Source organism: Thermobia domestica, chromosome 13, assembly GCF_964235325.1.
Source record: "Thermobia domestica chromosome 13, izTheDome1.hap1.1, whole genome shotgun sequence".
Classification (NCBI taxonomy): Eukaryota; Metazoa; Arthropoda; class Insecta; order Zygentoma; family Lepismatidae; genus Thermobia; species Thermobia domestica.
This window is the reverse complement of record NC_137466.1, coordinates 19,322,359-19,348,206: the sequence shown is the minus strand read 5'-3', so window position 1 is coordinate 19,348,206 and position 25,848 is coordinate 19,322,359. Positions and strand designations below refer to the sequence as shown.

The following is a 25,848-nucleotide window of genomic DNA, read 5'->3' as shown; positions in this document are numbered from 1 at the left end:
GGATTATGGCTGTTTTGCATATGGTTCTGCTCGACCTTCCATCCTACGTCATCTGGATTCTGTTCATCATCTTGGCCTTCGTTTGGCGCTTGGAGCTTTCCGAACTAGCCCTATTCCTAGTCTCTATGTCGAGGCTCATGAACAATCTCTTTCCCACCGTCGGGACTGCCTGCTCCTGCGCTATTACATTCATATCCGTGCCGTACCTGACCATCCTTCGGCCTTTGCCCTTGAGGCTGGTGCTCGCTATGACAGATATCAAGTACGACCTACGGCTACCCGGCCTTTTGGCATTCGTGCTATAGACCTTGGAGCTTCTCTTGGACTCGATGTCCCTGCCATCTATCCATTGGGCCTCCTACCCATTCCTCCATGGACAGTTCTTCCACCAGTTGTCAGCTTTCATCTAACGCAATTTAAGAAGTCTGTTACCAGCAATCAACAATTTTGTCAGGAGTTCCTCTTTTCTGGATGCGTACCGTGCCTACGCTGTCTTCTACACGGATGTTTCGAAGCATGAAGATTCTGTTGGCTGTGCCTTCGTCACGGATGATCATAGCGCTGGCTTGAAGCTCCATCCTACTTCCACTGTGTTCACTGCTGAATTGGTTGCTATTCTGGAGACTCTGCATTATATTCGTCGACGCCATCTCCGACATGTTCTCCTGTGCTCTGACTCCAGCAGCGCTTTACATAGTCTCACGGATGTGTCAACTGTGCACCCTATAGTTCAGCAAATTCTACTCTCTTGCCATTCCTTACGACTTGCAGGTTGCGATGTCCAATTTTGTTGGGTGCCTGGCCATGCTGGTATTCCAGGGAACGAGCGTGCTGACCGTGTTGCCAAAGAAGCTGCCCTTACAGGACCTGAGTATCCGTCACCGCTCCCCAGCTCTGATATTCGCCCTGTAATCAACCGTCTTCTCCTTCAGCGCTGGCAGACAAACTGGGATGAGCACCTTCGGAATAAATTGCATGCTATCAAGCCCCGACTTGGTGTTTGGGCCACGAGTTCTCGTCCTTCAAGACTGGAAGAACGACGCTTGGCACGATTACGTATCGGGCACAGCCATCTGACCCATGGCTACCTGTTACGTCGTCAGAACCCGCCTTCCTGCACCCAGTGTGGTGCATTCCTGACCATCCGCCACCTTCTTGTGGAATGTGTTCCTCTTGCTCCTGAGCGAGCCCGCCTTGGCTTACCAGCTGATCTGTCTACCTTGTTTGGAGACGATGTCCAGATGATCCAGCGAGTTTTCACCTACTTGCAACTTTTGCACGTCTTCCGTGATTTGTGAGTGCATTTCTCACATTTCTTTTAATTAATTTATTTCTGCTTTTATCTACCGTTTGTGTTTTTTCATGGTGTTTTTATGCTTGTCATAGCATTTCCTTGCTTTTATCTTCTTTACTGCACTGTCATATTCATTACTAATTATGGGCTGCCCCACGTGTGTGCACCTATTGCCGAGCTGCCCCGGCAGAGAAGATTAACATGCTGTTGTGTACTAACCCGTCCTTGTGTTTGTGTATCGAGTTTGCACATTTCTTGAATGCTATGACATTTTAATTCATAAATGACCGAACACCTTTTACGTACTCCAGACTTTGCTTTTACTTTATTATATCTATGATACTATGCTTTTTTTCTTGGGTACTTCATTTTTCCTGTCAGAGAAGAGTGCAAAAGACCTCGATGTCGACGCGCCCATATAAACCCTTTCAATCAATCTCCGATCATACTCTTCTTGGAAATGACTCAATCCATTTATTCTCCGTTTCATTAACCGTATCCCTCAACTTGATCATACCATCTCCCTGTAGATAGTCTTCAGTTATAACACGATATTTCTGCCTATCATTGAAATTAAACCAATTGATTCAACTCCAACACACTGATTACTCCAAGTATGGGATTCTTAAGACAGATGTTTTAATTTCTGACGAGTATTCTTCCTCTTCCAAAATATCGCACTGTGCACCAGATTCCTGTTTTGCTCCTAATAGATTACACTGAACAAGTAATCAATTGCTTCAATGCCTCGGCTAACAAGAATTATCTGCTTAGATGGCGAATTTTTAATATCTGAATTAACTGTGACATCTCATATATTCCTTGTAGTTCTAACAAATTATTTGAAGACGATGTATCCTGATTATCAAGGTAGTGGATTTACTACCTGTCCATTACCTGAAGTCACTTCAATCTTCGATTTCTTGTTAATAATTTCTTTGATAACATCATTATTCCTTAAGGAAACATATCCCTTCAATTAAATAAACCGGAGCATATGATTACCAATGTTCAAAACTGCTTTACGGCGTTATAAAGTGAACTAATCAGAATAAGGTCACATCTTAAACCATTATCACCAAAAAAGTCAAAGGTAAGACTTTTAATGGCAGCGTACTTCTCTAGTTTTAGTCACACTTTGACCCATCATAGAATTAGATGTGACTGATTCAATGTCCTTTCGTCTAATTATACATTTTCTACGCCCAATTATACATTTCCTAATTTATTGACTAATTCAGAAGATACTAAACACAATTCCGACTCCACTGTCAACACGGATCGCAACTAATGTTTGATCAGCATTGACCAATATGAAAGCTGCCGTAGCAGTCAAGTCACTTGACCGAATTCTCGAAGTCCGACCACCGATTGAACCACTGACCCAATCCTTTAAAAATCGATAAAATTTTTCACAATTACTAACGCGCTTTTCGTTACCGTTATTATATTTTCATATTTACTATTCATTTTTAATTCTTGATTTTCCTTTTCGGACGAAAAACTAATTTTAGCATAATTTTGAAAACCATTTCCTGCTTTTCACAATGTTTATTATTCCTAAAACGAAAGTTGTATTTTCTTTCACACCTAACAGCATTAATGTTATTACTATAATTAGATTAAGGATTAGCCTTATGTATAGTTTTATAAGTACCTGACATCCTAGATTGAGTGCTATTAATATCCGTACAAGTTCTCGTATTTTTAAATTTAATTACACTAGGTTCAGCAAATTCCTTTTTAGGTCTCTCATATCGATCGAAATTATCAACCAAGGCATTGTGAGCTGCTTTTCAGCAACTCGAAACATTAAAGTTCAAAATCAACGCTCGTGAGCTGTAAGAAATTTTTAAGTATAGATTCTTAGGTATCGGTAATATTGATACAAGGGCATATATCAATAAGATAGTTAAGTGTTTGTTCCTAATACGCTAAAATAGCCTATTCTTCGTATGGAAGTATATAAAGATACTACGTATAAGTAAGAAATAGTTTAGGATAGTGGCCGTGTAAGAACTATGGTTAGAGAGCAGATGTTTATGAACTAAAAACCTGTAAAATAGGCTGGCAAACAGGCGTTTAAAATTTTAAAAATAGGCACTAAAATGTAACTAGAAATAATGAAGATAAATACTCACACGGGACGTATGCGAAACGTGACAGCTAGGTATTTATGAAAATCGGTACCCTTACTAATCGCTAATCATCGTGATTATATTCACTCAATGTGGAAATGCCTTGTTACCCGCTTCGTTTAATACACAGACCAAGCAGTGACCGGGTGAGGCTGTGCCGGGTTATACCCCAAAAACGCCGCAAAAACCCAGAAAATGAAAAATGTATGCAGGTAAGCTCATACCTACCGGAGGGGGACACGTAACCAAAGACACGGCAGTAGTGTCACCCAAGCAGTGTTGCCATCCGAACACATACGTTCTGTTTGAAAAGCTATAGGTTTATAATTTTATAGCATTAAAACAATTGGCATAAAACGTGGAAGAAAATTAGCCAAAAGTGGGTTATGATTGTTGCCAAATAAGGGAGATATGAGGCTCTAAAGTTGAAACATTATGGGGTTCGTACGATGAAACGAACAAATGTATAAGAGCAACAAAGCTGCCGAAGGACTAAATGTAGGGAGTGAACCACGGCATGCACAGCATACAGTGACTAATAATCTTGATACGTCATGTCTAGTGTGCGGCTAGGGCAAGAACTGTGCGTATTTTGTCATACTTTCTGTGGCTTTTCTATTGTATGTATTGGTTAGGTATTAAAATATTTTACACCTGTATATTACTGGTAACCTGAATTGGGTGACAAGAGTAGAACTAGGAACAAATAAAATTATAAATTAAAAAAAAATAAAGTGAGAAATGACCATATATAAACAACTTAGACCTATAGCGAAGTTTCTAAGAATACGCATAAATCGAGATTCTGTGTTCACATTTCATTGATTGATACATTATAAATAACAGTATGCATTACACTCTTAAAAACGTTTAAGAGGGATCAAGAAAATTAGCAGCAGTTTACTTTAGTAACTGAAAATGTAGAAGTGTTACTTAACGCGAGTGATGGACTATAAACATTCGTACGCTGGGTTCCATATTGAAATAAATGACGTGCAAATTACAGAATAATCTAGTTTATTTCGGAAAATTGAAAAAATAAAATTAATGTTAAAATGAAATATGATTTATTCTAATGAGGGAAGAAGATTTAATTATTAGAAATTATAATAGTTAGGCTTTTAAATTGATTGTTGTTGAAAGTATGCTGTTCTACTCACTAGATGAAATGAGTTTAGTGCACGAGAAGAAATGAAGTAATATGGTGGATGTATGTTCGGAGGTTCCTATAAAACTGGAATTTTTCATAAAATAACGATTGTTTGGTCAATAAATCAGTAAAATCATAAACATTAATTAATTTGGTGTGTGTTAAGAATATGGACCCTCCGAACTAGACAGATAAAAGCTAATAAACTAAATAGATTTTGATCAACTTCAGGAAATACAAATCAGCGCCATTTTTGACAATTCTTACTCTAATTTGATTTACTTGATTTGAAACAGTGACAAAATGATTGAAATACATACTTATTGATTTATTGAATTCGGTTTCGGTGATGAAATCCGATATAATATTTCAGTGAATTTAGCGCCACTACGTCGCACATATTCCAAACATATTTCTACTTGCTTGTCCATGCAATGAGCCTATTGCTATTACTAGCATAACTAAATGTCAAACACATTAGCAATCTGATCCTGTGAATGTGAACCAAAAATTAAAAAAGCAACGATTCAAATAATTTTTGATAAACAATTACGCAGTTCATTATCTAAATATTATTCATAACTGCTTAGCATGAAGCTGATTGTTCGATTTTGTTATCTATACATTAAAAATCAACAAATAGATAAAATCTCATAAGCAGGTTCTCATTTGCTATCTGCAATCCATGTCTTGCTTGTTGATTGGGGACATGTCAGGAGCTCGTATATTTTTATGAATGAAATAGAAATAATATTATTGCTTTATTTGGAGTGTTCCTGATTCCAGGTATCACACAGAGATATTCAATGCCCGTTGTTTACATGTACATGAGTTTTTTCTCCTTATTTTCATTCTCTTATAAGCATGTTGATTGTGGGTCCAATTTTATGTAAATGTTTGCTTTAATTAAATGATGTTTGAGGTAGATGTCTGTTTTGATCTGGTAATGTCGAAAAAAATGACAGATGATAACCAAGATCGTATTTGTTCTGGTGTTATGATTTTAAATACAATGAGAAATTAATGAAGTGGAAATATATAAATGACGAATACTAAGACCTGACGTGTTATCCAATATTGAACCTGTAAATATATAGAGAGCAAAGATTCTTTTGAATTGGATGTTATTTGATATTAAATGAAACACAAAGATAATTATAATATTAATTTATTGTAACGTGATTGTAATTACAAATCTTTGAATCATAAAAAATGAGGAAGAAATTATCTAACTTAATGTTGAAGAGATCCTTCCTTTCTCTTATTGTTATTACATAATGGATTTGTTTTTTTCTTCGTTGTATTTATTAGAAAGACAGACTGTTTATAAGATATCAAGTTTTCATCCGAAGCTTGTTTTGAGCTGTTCAGCTGTAAATGAATTACAAGATTTGAAATCAGTAAAACCGTTCATAGATTCAGAAATCTATAATTTATATTTAGGGAAAAAGGAACAGGTAATCATTTAGCTAATAGATAGGCTCAGATGAATTGAGTGAATAATCTGCTTTCTCTATTCAATGAAATCAAGATCTCGTGATTCAGATACCATCGCTGCAAGTTCCTGGAATATTCATAAATTCAGTATTTGAATTGAAAACAGATGTTCGCGCGGAATTTTTTTCTCTTCAGTTTGGTGGATGACAACTGTCGGTTTTCTTCATTTCCGATTAAATCTCTTAACAGTATATTAATATGAATTTAAGTATTTTATTATAATAGTATTAATTAATTATTTAGTACAAAGGAGTCTCATTTCTTTAATAATTCTCGGGATCATATATGCCAAACACTTGAACCTATACTCCGCATTCATACCTGTACATAAAATTAACGATTTCCTTTTCTGAATGCCCCACTTCTAAGAACTTCGCTGCATTAAACATTTTCTCTATGTAATGTAACATACTTTTATTCGCTTGCATAATCTTATATACTCTGACTACTCAGGATCATAAACATAAACTTCAAAACTAGACTATTGTCTTATTTCAATCCATGTTAGTTGAATACCAATGCCATTTCTGTATATCAACGACCAGAAGTTTTAATTGAAACAGCATTTAGAAGCATTCGCAAAGCAAAATTATAATGAAAAATGACATCATTCCGAGTTAGTAAAAGTTCGAACACCTGAAAACCATTAGAACGATCAATATTGTTGAGACAAGCAAGCCTTTTATTAACAATTTTACTTACTAGATTAAAAATGTACTATGTACACATTCATTGCTTGAGAAGTGTTACCAACTCCGTCTTCATTTTGATTATGACCAATTAAAAGATAACGATTCAAACACCTCTGCTGAGATGCTTCCGTAGTCTCGACTTCACTAAAGTTTCCATAATTATTTATAATCTCCTGTCTTTTATTCGATTTGTTCCAGTTTCAAGAATCAATTTCATTCTGATTAGCTAAAAGACTAAAATATGTTGAGGGAACACCTCCAAAGGTTGGAATAGTTTTACTATTACAAATCTCACAAGGACAAGTTTCTATCTTTTCGTCCTTTACGTTTGAAATTTCAGATTCATTCAAAATTTTCGACCAAAGTCCCAAATACAGATTAACCGATTCCAGATCGCATAGTTTTCATATTTGGTATTCGATTCCCAAATTCACATTTATCAACATGTTTTTCCAGTTTTATAGCTGCAGCTACCTCGTTTCTTTTCTTTACTTTTTTCTTTTTTCTTTTTTTCTTTTCTTTTTTTTTTTTTTTTTTTTTGTGTGTCGCGCACAAGAGAGTCTATCATCCTATCTCCTGATTTATTTACACATACAGACACATACAGATTTATTTTAAACCTATTCTAGATCTTAATTCAGTATCATTAATTTTGGCATCAGTTAAACCAAGTGTTATTTTTGAATTTTCGATCTATCGAACCTTCGTATGTTATAAACGTCTAGCCGCACATATGTTATAATGACACTCTCAATATGATTTTGACTTTTCTATTCTGTACGCTCCTTTGTATGATCTCATAGAGGGAAACATGGGAGAAGACTTTAAACGTTTACATATGTGAAAATAACATTTACATTTAAAGAAATATTACTTGTAGAACTATGACAGAAAGGAAAGCAGAATACAACTAGATGGATTCCTTATATGCTTTCCCAATATACCTAAATCCACTTGCGAATAAATTGCAACAAGATATTTTAAAACTATTAAAGTTTCTGCCTGCTTTGGTAACTTGATCTGCATACATAAGACTATTTTAAAAATGATGCAATACCCTTTAATATACTATATTTGATGAAGCTACATTAGTGCATCATGATTTGTAAAATACTTGCAGTAACAGAGGTAATTATATCATTGTACTCTATTGATACTTTTTTAATTTTTACTAGGAGCAATTAGTTTCTTTCTTGTTTTCTGAATAATTTTTGACCTACATACCAGATTCCTGCAAGAGAAACCTCAAAATACAAGTCACTAAAATCTGGAATATTTTTTAAGAACTGTTTCTAGGCTGATCTGTGTTTTTGAGCAGTTTCTAAACTGAGATGCAAAAATTTCACAATTCGTTGATACTCAGACCATGAATTTAAAATTTAATAAAAATATGTGTAAGATAAGCAGCAAAATCTCACTGACTAAATCCTTTCTCCTCACTTATTATTTTTTTTTAAATTGTGAATAGTGAATTTACAATAAACGTTAAGCGTTTCGCTTGGTTGTAAGACTGTACACGACAATGTAAATCTTCCCTGCTACTTACGAACCTGGAATATATGTGTTATATCGATTTAATTAGTATGCAGTATTCTAAGTATGTCAAATCCTTGTTCTATGTACTGATATACTGACATTTAAAATGTTATTCACAGAATGCGGAGTACAGCAATTAGGATTCCAGAAAAGAATTATTGGTGGTAATGAAGCGTACTTCGGAGAATTCCCTTGGCAGGCCCACATCAAAATTGCTGGATATCAGTGTGGAGGAGTTCTTGTTAGCCACCAGTTCGTAGCTACAGCAGCGCATTGCATACACAGGTTGGTATTTCGTGCTGCTTTAAAACTAATCTGCAGTTAAGTTATTCGTAAATTACTGTATTCATTCATAATTTGTTTACGTTGTAGCAACATGTTTAAAAAATATTTTTTAAGTGTAATGAAATAAATATATGGAAAGTTGAAAAAAAAGTCCCTACTAGTCCGTGAAATCTAGAAAACTATTTTATGATATAGCAAATAAAAGGAAACGCTTCATACCAACCCCTATAAATCACAAAGCAGTGGCACTTTCGAGGTGGAAAAAAAACTACGTAAAACACTATGAAAGTAGTCACTGCTCCTTCAAGTCTTTCTTTCCAACTGGCGGAAGTACATTTAGAAAGTCACTCCATATTGGAATAATTTCCCCTTCGTCCAGATTGAGTTCAGAGTCAAATTTATGAATTTAAAAAAAAAAACAAAAAAAACTTTGTTTTACGTTCGGTCGTAGTTTTTGTTTTCTCTGTGGTTTCCAAGGGGGGGGGGGGGCAAGTATAAGCAACGTTCCAAATATAGTTTCCAATTTTGCTGTAACTAATGTAAAAATTCTATTGTGTTTTCGATATTTCCAAGTACAATTTACTCTAAGCGGGGGGCGAGCGCCCCACCTTGCCCTCCCTGATGGGCGCCCTTGCTTGGTTAAACTTGCTCTGGCTCTTGTTATTGTTGCGATACTCATGTAACTTTTACAACATGAAGCTAAATTATTTAGATTATCAGGAATATATTTTTTTCTTTAGCATATAGCACATATATACTCCCTTTTCAAAAGCAAAATATAAAAAGTGTTCCTGAGGTGCATAACTTCCGATACTTGGAAATTTGTATCGTTTACTCGGGTGCAGAGTGACGTCGTGTAATATTGTACCACTTCCAACTTTCGACACCCTGCACAAAAATTTCTGGGTGCGCGCCTGGTTACAGTTTATACCTTAAGAATGTAAGCACAAACTTCAGTTCATACTTACTTTGAATGTTGCGAAAATCCGCAAAGGTTCCATAAAGATTATAATAACACTTTGTTCTTCTTAATATTTCTACGTTTGCTCTGTTAATTTAACAATCTATTATTACCAAATGAAGAAAGTAGAAAGACAAAGGGACCCCATCACATTGTCTTTAAAGACTCTTATTAGGGTTGGATAATAATAATAATAATAATAATAATAATAATAATAATAATAATAATAATAATAATAATAAAGAAAAGGAACAAACGATATTGAATAGTGAATTTTGAATGGGTATTATATGTATGTATGTATGTATGTATGTAGAAGGCAACAATCGCTTGAGTTTAGCAGTTAAAGAATTCGGCTTCTTCATTCTTTCCTTTCTGTTGTTTTTTAGTGTACCTTAACCCTTTATTGAGCATTATTGCTTTCAAGCAACATCGCATTCTATTGCGTTATCCGCACGAATTATAACGTCAGTGATCATTTAATTGGCATTATTGCTTTCATACAATATTCATATACATGATTTGCGGGTCGCTTCTTTAGATACTTCTAATCGTCAACAGGGGACAATGAAATTTAGTATTGTACGAGCTTTATCTCCTACGTTCCGCGAAAGTTCTTTTTTATTTTATTTTTTTTTTATTTGTGGTTTCTTGCTCTGCAGGAAAATATTTTAACGAAACTTGGTAATTACTGAGAGTATTCTTATGATATTTTACCATAATAGGGCAATGCTGCTCAGTAGCTACGCATAAGACCTATTTTTATGGCAATGTTGCTTTGAAATAAACGCCCTGTATTTTGTAAGCAAAGTACAAAAATTCTTTAAAAATTACAAAATTATGATCAGGAAGACAAAACTAAATATTTTAATGGTAATGCTATCAGTGTTTGCCAATGAAAAGGTTAATAATTTGCTTTGAGAATCTTAACTATTCAAACATTACCATACTATAAATAAAATAATAAAAGTAAGAGTGTCTATCATACATATATAAACAAGAAAAAAATACTACGTCAATAACGTTAATTACTTGAAACAATACAAAAATAATTTACATTACTGAAGCTATAAAATAAACAAAAGAAAATCGCATATAGCGCAAGTTGAGAGGTCGTTGTACTGTCCACTATCACATTGGTCCAGGGATTTTACTACATTAAAGCACCAGACAATATTTTTAAAAAATCGATGGGTGGGGACAGTATAGACACTATTAAACATGTCGAACGCAAGCATCACTAAAATTGTTATGCGTAAATTGAGGTAAATTAATAACATTATTTTCGTCTAGTTGAAAAATTCTGGGGACGGCCAGCTTTGCTTCTAGGGGGCCGGCCCTCCCTGGCCACCCTCTAGTTCCGCCTATATATATATATATATATATATATATATATATAGTAAAGTTTTGAAAAAAGCTTTAAAAACGAGAAATGCACATTTCACTCCAGTCCTTCTGCATGAACTAGCAACATGAGAAAACCGCTCCGTAATAAACAGACGAATGGTAAGTTGCGTGGAAAATTAAAAAGTGATAAAACACAACATCGTTGTTCGAACCCTTCGAACGACCTGCTATTTTTTTTATAAAAGAAAAAGTATGATAAACGAATAGGGTATCAGCGGTTGATGATGTGTCAGAAGAAATATTTCATAATGACGTAAGTTACATCAAGAAATACTTTATACGGCAAAAGAATCGTCTACAGTAGGAAGCAACAAACTTGACGATTTTTATGTAGATTTGATTACTAAAGTTGTAACTAGCGAAGCGATATCAAGGTGCTGTAGATAAAGTTGTTAACTGACAAATAAAAAAAAGCACGCTATATCATAAAGAGCGTATGCAAAATATTGATTTTTTTGTTATGACTATTTTCTGTTGTTAAACTGTGTTGCTATATTTGCTTTATGTGTATTTGTCTGAAAAGTATTAGATGAAATTTATAAGTAGAAAATGTATTTAAATAAAGTCATATTGTTCTATAAAAGTACTAATGAAAAAGAATATCGCTTTTAAACGAGTAAGATATTTTTCAGTTCAACATTTTGAATTGTTACATATATACACACATTCATGTATAGGTATATAGTTTCTGTAATTTTTCTTATAAATGAAAGGATAAATAACTAAATGTAACAAGCACTTGTTTCCCGAAAGCTTTATAAGGAAACTAGCTAAAATGCTCGTCTTTTACACGGGGAGAATAGATCCATGGAAAATATTTCAAGTCTTTTCTCCGTTAAGATATATATTTGAACGAAAGTGTAATTACAAAAGCCCATAAGGGAATCTATTTTTAGCGTATATTTCGAACTCTCCTAGCTCATTGAGATACTTCCTTAATCAATGTGACATGACAAACATCTTGAGGCAGGAATTGGACTCCAAGATCCATTTCAAACGAATAAGCCGTTTACGTGATGCGATCACAAACAATAGACAACCAATGTGACGAAAAAAAAGTGGAGAAATTGCAACTTCTACTCCCTTAAAACCGGAATTTTTGGATATGCTGATTCACGTGTCCCCTTATTTGTAATGAAAAGCCTATATACATATTTTATCTGCCTGACTTGAGGAGCTCATTCCGTGATTCAATCAGAAATAACGCGCAACATAGTTTTCAATATGGAGGGAAATATGTAATAAAAAATATCTCTTACCTCTTTAAAATAAATTTAAAAAAAAACTCTGGGACACATGTCCGCTTATTATTAATGAAGAGTTTTATGACAAGTTTCATCTCCCTAACTTCATTGATTTATATGATACTCTATTCTGGATAAAATATTTGAATAACATTTCTACCTTTTCCTTTTTTAGCATACACACTAGCAGAGACCACTATATAATTGCACCACTATCTGTTTGATTCCAGATATTGGTGCGTTACCAATTGAACAATCATTTGTTTCCCAGTTGTATGCAAGAAACAATCACCTGCTGTTCAATTCGGTCCACTTCTTCTTGCCTTTCGGGCTTCAACTTTCAAAATTTTAGGTGGCGAGCTTTTGCCTGCTAAAACCGTTTTTCATCAGAAAATAAAAATCATCTAATCGTTTATATTTTGCGTATTGTCCCTACACAAAGTTTCGTTGCAATTCTTTATGTACTTTAGACATTTCTGACCTATAATTATTCGCTCTTTTGATATTTCGTAATCAAAGGTTTCAAAGGATCTGTGCCTCACTCGACTATTCTTCAGGAAAATACGAAACACGTATTCCCTAATTTTACGTCTACAATATCTATGTACAATTTCTTACACTTCGGTCCACTTCTTCTTGCCTTTCGGGCGTCAACTTTCAAAATTTTGAGTGGGGACTTCCCCCCCCCCCTAGAACCGTTTTTGCGCAGAAAATAGAAAAAAGCACGTATTCGTTTATTTCATGTGTAGTATCTACCTGCCACGTTTGATCGAAACCGGAGTGTTACACTTCGGAAGTGTTACATGTTCGATGTATCTAAGCGAAATATGTTGTCTGTACGCGGAATACTGTACTGTTTTACTATTTGTTAATCTAAAAATTATATTAAAAGATACATACTTGTAAAAAGGGAGAGAAAGAAAACAAAAAATCATCAAGAGAACACCTTTTAACACATATTTTAACTGTCGCGAAAATTCTAGTGCACTGTTATATTGTCTTATTGAAAACCTTGAGTAAATAAATATACGATTTTGTTATACATTACTGTTAAAATCTGATTTTAGAAGTGTTCCACAGTTGAAGCTTAATGTTCAAATTATCTGGGGAATGACAGGTAATTTCCCTTTGTAATTAATAATAATGATTGCTATTATACAGTTTTCCAGCGGGTTTTACAAATTAACAATATTTCCGCACTTAAATAGTCATTATATCTTGTTTAGGAAATGAATTCCATTGGTGAAATAATGAGTACGAATAGCAAGAAAGAACCTTGGTGCATGTTAACCAAATCAAATCAGTATTTAAGCGTCTCAGCTGTTGTCAGAAAATAAGTTGGGATGGGAGTTCAGTAAGGAAAGAGTTTTTCGGTTTGTTTGTTTGAAGGGATTAATTACAAGTTTGAATAATGTATACACATGGATGGTCCTTAACTACAAGTTTGAGTAAGTATATGTATGGTTTACAGGAAACTCGCTGTCAACTTTAAGGACATTTAGAGTACAAAAGTAGAACTGCTGATGTTTCTCAAAACCTTAATTTGAATTTTTGTTCAAATTTTTGATCAGAGGAAACTTACTTTATAGTCTGCTTTTAGTTTTTTTTCTTTTTTATATATAATCAATTAAAACACGTAGAGTCAATGGTTATTTTAGAAGGTTTCTCCTAACCAGTGACTAAATAAATTCGTGTTCTTTACAAAAGAGTGTAAGAAACATTCGTATTTACTGAATTGTTACACATTTTAGTAAGGAGACGGGATTGAACTTGAAGTGCCACGAAAGAGAATACACCTTATATGAGATATATTGTTGGGTTTATTTGGTCTCATGAGACAGATTTAAATCAAGTTCAGTGTTTTGAAAACTAATTATGTTCAAGATTAAAATATTAGGTAAATTTTCTTTCCTTAGTTTCAAGTGATAAAAGTTTAATTATTACTGGTGTAACAAGAGCTGTAATTGCAATGAATATATTTCTGATAATGTAAGACAATCAGTCACTTCGTTTGACGTCACTGGCTCACCTCAAAAATCTTTAAATTCTTTATATCGATTTCAGCATTCTAATAGTCCATGATAAAAATTGTTACACATTTATTTAAGTTTTGTATTTTGGCTTGAAAAATGTAAGAATTTTCGCTTAAATTAAAAGTAGATTTGTACCTATAAAACTGTATTGTAATATATGAGTATATTTACGGAGTCCAACATAATACTGAACAGTATGAGCAGGATCACTTAATGTAGTATTATAGTAGAAAATGTATAAAACAATTCTGTCCGTTAAAAAGTATCTTGAGAAATTATTCATGTGTTGTTAGTGAATAGTGCACCAATATTTATATTGTTTGTATGTTCTCTTGTTCGTTTATGCATATGACATAAGTTCAAAATATTGAATCAGTGATACAGAACTTAGTTGCAAGAGCTAATTATTATTCCATGATTTTACGTGAGGTTTATTAATAATAAATCAAAATATATATTTTACATATGCATATTTATTACCCACAGTGTATGCTTCTTTTTCACTTTTGTTGGCATTTATGACAATAGACAATACAATATCTATGATTATACAGTATATAAATACTACAGTCAAATCTTTGTTAATGCTTGCAGGGCACGGTTGAAAGACATCACAGTATACCTCGGAGAATATGATACGCAAAATACTGGACGCTATTTAGAGCCCTTTCCAGAGGAGGTTCTGAAAGTTGTTCAGAAGATAATACATCCTAACTTTCAGTACAGAATAACCCAACCGGACAGGTAACAAGTTATCTTCAATTATAATTACGTATAACAATAGTAGTATGATTAACATTGGCTATTCTTTTCTTCTCTTTCTCTTTCTCTCTAGATGCTCCTTCCGTTTGATAAAGCATCAGTCCCGCGATGTATACCAATTGTTACATTCCTAAATCTTGATAGCAGCCATTTTATTTATATTTTCCAATATTGACATCGTTTTTGACTTTGTCTTTCAGAAAATTCTCTACAGGGCGGTGGTACGCTAAGATACGAGATACAGGATGTCCATAGTAGAAAAAATCTGACGGAATTTTATGTTTGAAGCTATCTCAGAGCTCCTATCTTTCCGTCGCTAGTCGGAAGTTTCACATTCTGGAGAAACGCATCGTTCGAGGCTGTAACACTATTTGAGTAACGCCAGGTGATTTTGAACGTGTGTGCTCATCTATGATGCGACGTATTCGTGCCTGTCTATGTAGAGTCGTGGTCATTTTGAACACTTCCTCGAACGACGCTGCGCCCATCTGACTACGCCCTCAAGAGAGGTGTGTGTCATTCCCAAGGCTGCATTAATTAAATGTTGCTGCTAGTGTTCATTGCCATTATTCCAAAAGGATGCGATATCACGCATGTATTGGTAGACCTTTTTGTTGCCTATCCTTAGAGGAATCAACTCCTGAAATTTGGAAATAGTTTAGCATACTACCATGTACAAGTAAAATAATGAAAGGAGTTTTTAGTTATTTTGAATAAACATATTTCCTTTCATATATATTTAGTTCACATGGTTATATATGAAGATTGAATTGTGTCTAATAATACAAAAAAAATCTTATGTTATCTATTTTTGTACAGAGAAGATTTAGAATAATTTGTGAGTAGTGATGATGCCTTCCGCTTTTCACTACAATTAAACATAAAATATTAGACCAACATAAATTCGAGAAATTCGAATAAGAACCTAAACTAAAGAATCGATCATGTCTTTATTTGGTGATTATTGCATATCATTATGCATAATCTATTTGTAATCCTATTAACTGTCAAACGAAAACCTGTGCATAAGATTAATGCAACACAGAAATAAATTTTACTGAAATAATAGGACTAAGTTAAGATTACTGTTAAGCTCAACGCCATTTCAACCGATTAAGCAACTTCAACTTTGTTTACTGACACTCAGTTATACAATTTTCTCTGTAATTATTATCCATCTCCTGAATGATTCGAGTATAACTTGGTTTCCCAGACTGTATCTCTTAATTTGTTAAATTAGTTTAATTAATTAATTAGTTCAGGTATTGGAAATGTGCTTGATGTGTTACTGTCTCCTTTTATATATGTACTACAGCAATCTCCTGAACAAATTGCGCGATGCTCTGAAAACGAAACGCCGCGACATCTTCTCGAAAGATGTTCTTCTCCTAGCTGACAATGCACTGGCTTATTCATCTCAAGTTGTTGTCGACAAAGCAGGAGCGTATGGCTTCCAGGTATTGCAGCATCCGCCTTATTCCTCCGACCTCGCACCCAGTGACTTTTTTTTGTTTGAACAAATGAAGAATTCGTTGCGTGGTCGACATTTTGACAACACAGATGACGTCATTCATGAGGTGGAAGAGTGGTTTAGAGCATAATATTGAGACTTCTACAATGACGGTATTCGTAAAGTAGAGGGACGCTGGAAGAAATGCGTAAATCTGAGTGGTGACTACATAGAGAGGGGTTAACAACTACAAATCACAATAATCCCTGTATCCTGATTTTTTTTACTATGACATTTAAAACTTTACGATATCCCTCGTATTTACAAATTCACTTAACTAACTCTATGGCCTAAAGAACCGAGGTTCAATGCAGCATTCGCAAAAGCTCTCCATTGACTTCTGTGCGTAACCAACTGGATCCAGTTTCTACTTTGTATTCTATTTCTGAAAGATCCATCTTAATATTGTCCTCCCATTTGCGCCTAGGTCTTCCTAATGGTCGCTTTCCGATTTGACTTCCAGTTAAAAGCGTTCCTACTTTCTTCAATTCTGTCTACGTGACCTACCACCTAAGTTTCGTAGACTTAATGACTCTAATTATGTTTGGTAAATGGTATAAATTGTTCAGTTCCTCGTTATGAAGTTCCCGACATTCTTCATTCCCATTCCTTTCAGGTCCGAATATTCGTCTGAGGATCTTGTTCTCAAATACCTTCAGTTTATGTTCTTCCCTCAGAGTAAGCGATCAGTTTCGCAACCATACAGTGCAAGAGACGTGATTATCGTCTTATATATTTTAAGCTTTAAAATTCTCGATAGAATTCTTGCCGACAAAAGATTTTGAACTCAATAATAACACCAATTCCTTGCTTTTAGTTGACATTTAATTTCCTCGCGAATATGGTTTTGGTCTGTTAATATTGATCTTAGAGATTTGAAAGTATTCACTTTGTTGGAAGTATTATTTGATATTTAAACGCATCCATAATTTCCAGTATTACGATCCCGGCGAACTTCCATGTGGTGTCGAGAATTTTGCGACCGGAAATTTGCACCCTACCCCCAAATGATGGAAAAATGCACCCGCGATGTACCTGCACCGGGAAGTTTGCCTGCGCGCCCTGCGAGATGAAAGAACTTGTTCGAACTCATGCATCTGCCCCTTATCTGATTGCATTAGCTGATTGTCACAGCTTGGAGAGAATAAACTTCAATTATAAGCCAACGGACCAACGCAACAGTGTTTGAAGTGTAACTCCAGCAAACATTAAAGATTATAATACATAGGTGAGTTTTCTTGACAATATTGCTGAAATAATTTTACATTCACTTTATATCAGGGCCGTGCCGTGGAAAATCAGCGCCCGGGGCGAGAGTATACGACAGCGCCCCCATACATATATTCCAAGCAATTTTTCCTATCTTTTCTCCCTTTTTCTCCCTAATTTTTCGCCCCGCTCGCCCTCCCCACGGCACGGCCTGCCTTACACCTACTTTTCTATATTTTGTGTCCTGAAAAGCCAAACAGCTTGCAAGGATTGTGGACAGAGAAAGATATCTGCGAAGAGCCAAACAGCCTTATGTAGATTAAATTATACTCACACATTACTTTAGTTAATCATATTAAAATATATATATCAGCAACTTACACGTTTATTGTACATATTGCAGTATAGCAAAAAATTGTATTCGCATGGATTGCTCCTTAGTGTACTAAAATTGTTTGTTTGTTTGGTTGGTTGGTTTGGGATATTATAATGGATGAAGTAACAATCACTGAGACGACGAAAAGCAAGCCCTGTGCGGTGTATGGATTCCAGTATCGTGTGAAGAAGCAGAGTACTGAAACAACAACATGGCTGTTTGTGTGAGAGAAGAAAGATAAATTCAACATGAACTATGTGAGGCAACAAGAGCGAAGAGATTTTCGAGACCCGGATTCAAGACGAAACAACGTGTTAACCGAGGAAAAACTGAAGATGGACGAGAATTCAAGCTTTCTTCTGTTGGATGAAGGACGTTGAAGATGATTGGCTAGCAATACAGAATACTGTTCCAATAGAAGATTACCATACTGCATTTATGGATTACTTTGTGGACGAGTGAATGCAAAATGTGAATGTGCTGATCGATGTCTGGAGCAGCGGAAGTGAACCCAGCATCGAAGAAATAATGCCATTGAGGGGTGGAGAGCAGGGTTAACTCACATCCAAATTTCCTTGTGCTTTTAAAAGCACTGAAACAGGAAGCTGAGCACAGTGCTTTGCATTATGATAGAATTTTCCTTGGTTTGAAAGAAAAAAAAATATATATGTACGACTTGACAACAGAATTGAAAAACCACTGCATATATACGAAACAAGCTCGCCCAAAGGTATTGCTTCAATGTCTGAGAAGTCTAGCCTACCTAGGTACATTCAAAAACTGGAGTGAAAACGAAGAAGCAATATAAATACGCAGTAATAAGGATGAGAAAGGAAATAATTTAGCGGTAAAGAATAAGAAACGATGACAAAGAACAGATTTTCCTACATACTATTATCAAGGCACAATAATAATAATAATAATAATAATAATAATAATAATAATAATAATAATAATAATAATAATAATAATAATAATAATAATAATAATAATAATAATAATAATAATAATAAAGAAATGACAGGGGAAAGAGTTTTCTGCTTGAGCTTCTCAACACGCCTTGAAAAGGAACAACAGGTTTGGCTCACTTTTCTTGCAGTCCCAAGCCTGGTTCAAGTGTGAAGGGAAGGTTACTTTACACGATACAAAAATATGTTGAATTATAGGGCGCAAACATCCCGGTGCAAATATATAGCGGGCGCATTTTTCCCTCTTTTTGGGGTAGGGCGCAAAGTTCTCGCATTCCTTCCATGTATTTAGTTTTCTCTGCGTTTACTTCTAAACCCACGTCCCTGCAAGCGTTTAATAAAACCTCCGCATTTCTTTCTATTATTCTCTTATCCTCTATTATACCTATTATACCTATATAATATCATCCTCTATTATACCTCTAGGTATTTACATCATCAATATACGCCATAAGCTGGTGAATACCATTCAACTCTAGGCCCTGTTTGCTGCCTTTGATTTTCCTTATTGCGTACTCCATGACAAATTTGAATCCAGGACAATAATGGCGACAGCGCATTTCATTGCTTCAGGCCATTCTCGAAGTGAAAGCTTGTGGACAAATTTTTTTTAATTTTTTTCTACTCGGACTTTACTTAGAGATTCATTTAAACACATCTTAATTATTCTAATTGAATTTTACTCTCTCTCTCTCTCTCTCTCTCTCTCTCTTTCTCTCTCTCTCTCTCTCTTTCTTTCTCTCTCTCTCTCTCTCTATATATATATATATATATGTAATATGGGAGAGAGATGAAGAAAGAATGTTTTATTGTCATTAAGCTACATTAGTAATGAATAATCCTCTTTACAAGTTAAACACTTACTGAAAGGTCTTATCATTAAACCTTGCTCACATCACTTTTAAGAAGTTACTTATTTTAAAAAATGTCCAGCTGGAAACCCGCGTGATCGTGAAATGTAAGTGTTAAAAAGAAAAAAAGAAAAAAAAGAGAGAGAAAAAGATAAGACAGTACGTTATTTCTGAGTCTACTACAAATCCGCACACCTTTTGTATTCATTGTACAATAATAATAGTTTTTCTAGTATTCTGTTAATTTTACCAGAAATGTTTGTGTTCTTACTCATATTTGAATCACTACAACACAAAAGAAAGTAGACACTCGTAAAGTAAAATTGTTTTACAAGACACAAAAATTAAATTTTACGTGTATCCACCACCAACACAATATAATGTGGCATTGAGTGAAAACATTCTTTCGCCCTTTTAATTTACGACAATTGGGCAAAAAAGGAAGAGGGAGAACCTCAAATCCATCTCTCGTTCATAGAACACATGGTGAGGAAGTTATGACTCGGTATAAATAAATTATTTCTTTTCCTCAATTGTTTGGAAGTTTCTTGTATGTTTATAACAGTCTATCTATAGGGTAGTTGGTAGCCATCTACATGTGTTGACGCCATCTGCTATCGTCAGTATTGCTATGTTACGCCGTAGTGCGGAAAAACATGTGTTTTTTACAACACCCAATAATCACGTGGGATGTCTCTACTTGGTCAATGTGACGTTGTTGTTTCAGAATGTTACATTCTTACCCAGTATACCCATTAAGATTCCCATTTTCCTACATAAAAGTCATAAGTGCCTTTAATTCTTAGATTTTCTCGTTTCATGAAAACATTTTCTTGATCTTCATATATTTCTGACATTCGTGAGGATGAATGTCGAACTTCCACCCCACAATTTATATCTGAAAAGTACCTATAAAGACAGCCTTCCCTGTGTGAGAGTTATATTTTGTTTGCACGTATGGTTCAAAAGTTTCGATGGTCCGAAGTTCAGTTTGCGCGAATTTACTGACACCCTAGATCAGTGGTTCTCAAAGTGGGGTACGCGGACCCCCGGGGGTCCGTGGGACGTAGCTAGGGGGTCCGCGACGTCTAAAAAAATGAAATGTATTATAATAAAATGGAACTCACAGTTGCTTTGCAAGAAGTATTTTTTTCAGTTACTAAAAAGAAAGCAATTACAAATTATATTTACGTTTGTAAATTTAAATGTTTTCCTACTTTACTTCATACTACTTTCCTGTGAGTATAAAGAGTTGTCTAAAAAGGCATTGCAACATTTTATGCCCTTCCTTACCACTTACTTATGTGAGGAGACCTCTTCTGCTCTTTGCATTATTAAAACCTCAAAGCGAAATCGTTTTAATGTGGAATCGGACCTAAGATTAATAGTGACAAAACTTATTACAGATTTCAGTGCAATTATGGAAAAGCAGGAAGAATTTCATTCCTCTTATTAGTAATCCCACATTTGAAAACATTGTTTATCAAGAGAATTTCCATTAAAAAAAAAAGTACATTGATTTTCAATTGGAATTTCGTTCACTAGGAAACAACCATGTATCTTTAGAATAAATCACTTATTACAATATTTTTCTTGATTTTTTTCTTATCAATGGTAATTCTAATCAGCATAGTTTTTAATACCGTGTGAAATTTCAGATAGCGTTGCACGGGGGTCCGCGGATCACTTTCCGAATGAACAGAGGGTCTGCGGATCACTTTCCGAATGAACAGAGGGTCTGCGGATCACTTTCCGAATGCACAGGGGGTTTGCGTTATCGGAAAGTTTGAGGACCACTGCCCTAGATCACTAAACACCTCAATGGTTGATGTCTGAAAGCCGTAATTTACCGACTTTGATGTGCGTATGTCTACCCATTAACTTCAATATAAGTGTACCTATTTTGATGACTTTTTAAAGAGTATTCTTTTCTTATGGACTCATCAAACTTCATACGGATCAAATAATGGTCTTTGGAGCTTGACTACGAAACTGTTCAATGGCTGACACAGTTAATATCGTAACTAACCGACTTCATTGTGGCCATGTTCACGCATAACTTCCCATGTCCATGGACATGGATGTACTGATTTTGATTACTGTTTCTCAGTTTCAGAGAGCATACTTTTTCGCAGGTTCCAATTCATTTTATCGGAATCTAATTACAGTCTTTGGAGTTAGACCATAAAACACCTCAACAGATGATATTGTTAATATCAAGTATAACTCCGTGACACATAGACAGATTAATATTATGGTTATGCGTGTTTCATAGCCTGACCGTGTTGATAGGAAGTTATAGTTCTACTTTTAGTTTAGATATCTAGCTAAACTACTGAGGTAACGAAAAAGTGGAAAAATTAAATAAACTTAAAAGAAAAATAACATACTTCAACAAAAACACTAAAAAGTATAAAATAAAAAAAAACACTAAAAGCAGAAAGTAATAATAATAATAATAATAGTTATAATAATAATAAAAACGCTGAAAAGCAGAAAACAATTCATTACTAATTTCTATAAAAAAAAACTTGAAATATGTACCAAGCAAACAAATTAATGCGTCATATAAACATAATCTGGACGGTAATTTCCTGAATCATTAATTTGTTCGGTTTGGCTCAAATTTTAATTTTTTTAGACATAACATTAATGAATTATTTTCTGCTTTCAAGCGCCTTATTATTTTTTGCTTTTAATATTTTATACTTTCTAGCACCTTTATTAAAGTCTGTTATTTTTTTTAAATATTTTATTTTACATTTTCCTGTATATATGTTACCCGTAACTTCAAGCTAGAGTTGCTACTGTTTGATAGAGATTACTCTTGCTCTCAGTTCAGATACGAATATTATTTCGCGTTAGCGTTACGTAATGAGAGTTTGCTGAATGCAAATTAAATATATTAAATTACATAATATTATTTTAGGTTTGATGTAGCTCTCCTGAGACTTAATAGACCAGTAGTGTTCAAAGAAAACATACTGCCAATCTGCCTTCCACGAATGAATGCTAGCTTTAGGGGCAAAACAGCAGTCGTCGCTGGATGGGGAAAGACTGATACCTCATACGGTAAGTAATTGTGAATCCTTAACAGTATGTGACTTTCAGTTTCTGAACTTTTCCGAAATAACCGTGCGTAGCAAACTTTTTTGTGACAAATTTTGGAAAAAGATGAAACAATTACAATAGGTATAGAAATGTGCAGTAAAACTAACCGAAGTCACATATTACATATAATAAATGAAGGAATTAACCTATTTGTGTCTCACGCTATAGATTATTTCCTCTATAGAAGCGAATTCAATGAAATGAAAAGAATGAAGTCCATGTGATCTGAATGATTAAGGACCGACTTTAAGACTGAGAAAGTGTATGACTGTTCATGGTAACTAATGCTAGGATAAGACGTCTACGTAGGTTAGACTTTCAATCAAGTCATGTTTTTTTAACACTCTCTACATATATGCTACATTGTTTATTTCGCTAAATAAGTTCGTATTAGACAAGTATCTAGGTGAGGAAAAATAACGAAAAAATGGATGTAATTGCACAAATTTTAATAATAACACTAGCCATCAAAATTTTACTTTTTTTCTGGCATGAGAAGAGCTACTTGCATTTTCATTAACATTTTCGCGTGTGCTGATAACGAAAATGTTAATGAAAATGCAAGATTAGCTCTCGTTTTGAAGTTCTGATATTTTACGTTATTACCTATATAAGCTTATGCATGTATTTACCTTGTTATCCCTCGGAGGAAGGTCACTGAAGGCGCAGCCGCTTTGCCTGATGATTCCCTGATTAGTGTCCAACAATAATCGGCTAACATTGATGCATTCCACTTTCCCTGGTATCTCATTTCCATGTCCGACATTTTCTGGTGGAAGCGTTCCCCATGCTCGTCGCTTACAGCACCACAGTTGTCAGGAAAGAAGTCCAAGTGGGAATCTAAGAAATGTAACTTTAAGGACATGTTGCACTCTAGTCTATTGTAGCAAGATCCTTATAGTTTTCTGTCCTTTTATTTCCTAAAACGTTTGTTGATACTTGCACAAAGGCACCCCAAGCTAACTTTTCATCATCTGTCAGGATGGTGTTGAAATGCTCATCTTTGTACAGTTTACGTATCTGGGGACCCACAAAAATCACCTATTTTATTTTCGCCTCACTAAGACGTGGAAATTTCTCACGGAAACAGAGAAATGCTTCTCCAGTTTGGTTCATGGCCTTAACGAAGTTTTTCATTAAGCCCAGTTTTACATGAAGAGGAGAGAATTATGTTCTTAAATTCGATAAGTGCTTCGTGCATAACATTGTAAGGTCCTGGTTCAAATGATTGACGCTTAGGCCAATCTTTCTTTTTATAATGAAGTGCTTTGGCGCGGCTATCCCAGAGGCACAGGAAGCAACAGAATTGCTGTAGCCCTGTTGTAGCCCAAGTAATATGCCTATGACTTTCAGATCCCCGGAAATCTGCCATTTAAACTTGTCATAGTTCAATCGCAATAACAATTGTTTCATGTTATCATATGTTTCTTTCATGTAAGGTGCATACCCAATCGGAATCGATGGTAACACGTTGCCATTATGCAGAAGGACAAATTTGAAACTTATTTAGGAAGAGTCGATGAACAATCTCCTCTCATCACCTTTATACTCAAAGCCCATAGCTGCCATCAGTCCCTCTACATCACTACAAAATGCCAAGTTCTTTTCACTTTCGAAAAATGAGAGGAATGACATATGGCGGTTACGGAATGCAGTCACATTTATCGTCTTATCAAGGTAATTCCACCGTTGTAGTCTTGACGCCAACAGTTCAGCTTTATCTTTAGGCAATTCCAGATCTCTCACTAGTCATTAAGTTCACACTGTATTATTTTGTGATTGTACACTTATCGTTACACACAAAATCAAGATCTCTCGAAGAACTCACTACCATCCTCGTCACTATCACAATCAGGTGGGACAGGAACAGGCAGTCCATCTCCGTGAAGCACTGGTCGCATGGCCGAAGGTGTGTTAAGATATATCAAGGAAGATATTTTTTCCTTGGAAATACCATGTGTTAACGGAGTTGTCAGACAGAAGTAACAATCATCCACATTGCTTGATGGTTCTCGCCAGATCATGGGTATAGCAAAGCTCATGGAAGATCTTTTACGGTTTAACCATGAATGAAGGCTGGAGATACAAGATATGCAACATACATGAGGAGCCCAGGGCTTGTCCTTGTCCCCGATTTCACATCCAAAGTACAGTCTGTACGCCTTCCTAATGTATGGCGTTATTGGCCTCCTTTGCGATTTCAATGTAGCCTGTCCACAAATGTAACAAAAATAGTCAGCACAGTGTACACATTTGCGAGGCATATTAAATCATAGGAATTACAATGACCACACGCACTAACTACACTTAAATAGCACATTCTTCCAGCACACGAAACAACACAGCTTGTAACAGACAGAAACTGCACTTAAATGAAACATGCTGTATTCCTCCTCCTCCTTCCCCTTTCCCTCCCCGTTGTTGCTACGAGCCCGGGCTAAAAATAGCGACAAAATACACACAGCTATTGTTGCCTGCAGGACTCTTAATCACTTTGTCTACGATCAGCGGGATTTGAAGCCTATATGCGAAGGGATTGACAATGAATGCTAACAAAATATAGTAAATATAATTAAATGCACCCCCCTTCAACTTGGAAACGAGAGCTAATTCCAGTTTTTCATTGTCGTTTATGTTATCAGCGTGGTCGATATAGTTAACAAACATTTATAGCGAGATAGTGAATTCACACCTGTTTACTAGATTATTCATAAGCAGCGTGTATAGTAAAATAATAATAATAATAATAATAATAATAATAATAATAATAATAATAATAATAATTATTATTATTATTATTATTATTATTATTATTATTATTATT

At 34.9% G+C, this 25,848-nt stretch overlaps 1 protein-coding gene across 2 annotated transcripts in view; it reads left to right on the top strand.

The window, feature by feature from the left end:
• LOC145668040 (trypsin-1) overlaps window positions 1–25,848 on the top strand; it is a 422,035-nt gene that overhangs the window by 377,715 nt on the left and 18,472 nt on the right. For both annotated transcript variants that reach the window (XM_081735514.1, XM_081735513.1), the window contains exons 4-6: window positions 8,427–8,592; window positions 14,832–14,981; window positions 22,843–22,985. In XM_081735514.1, coding sequence (XP_081591640.1) covers window positions 8,427–8,592; window positions 14,832–14,981; window positions 22,843–22,985 — 459 coding nt within the window. The remainder of the gene's footprint in view (window positions 1–8,426; window positions 8,593–14,831; window positions 14,982–22,842; window positions 22,986–25,848) is intronic.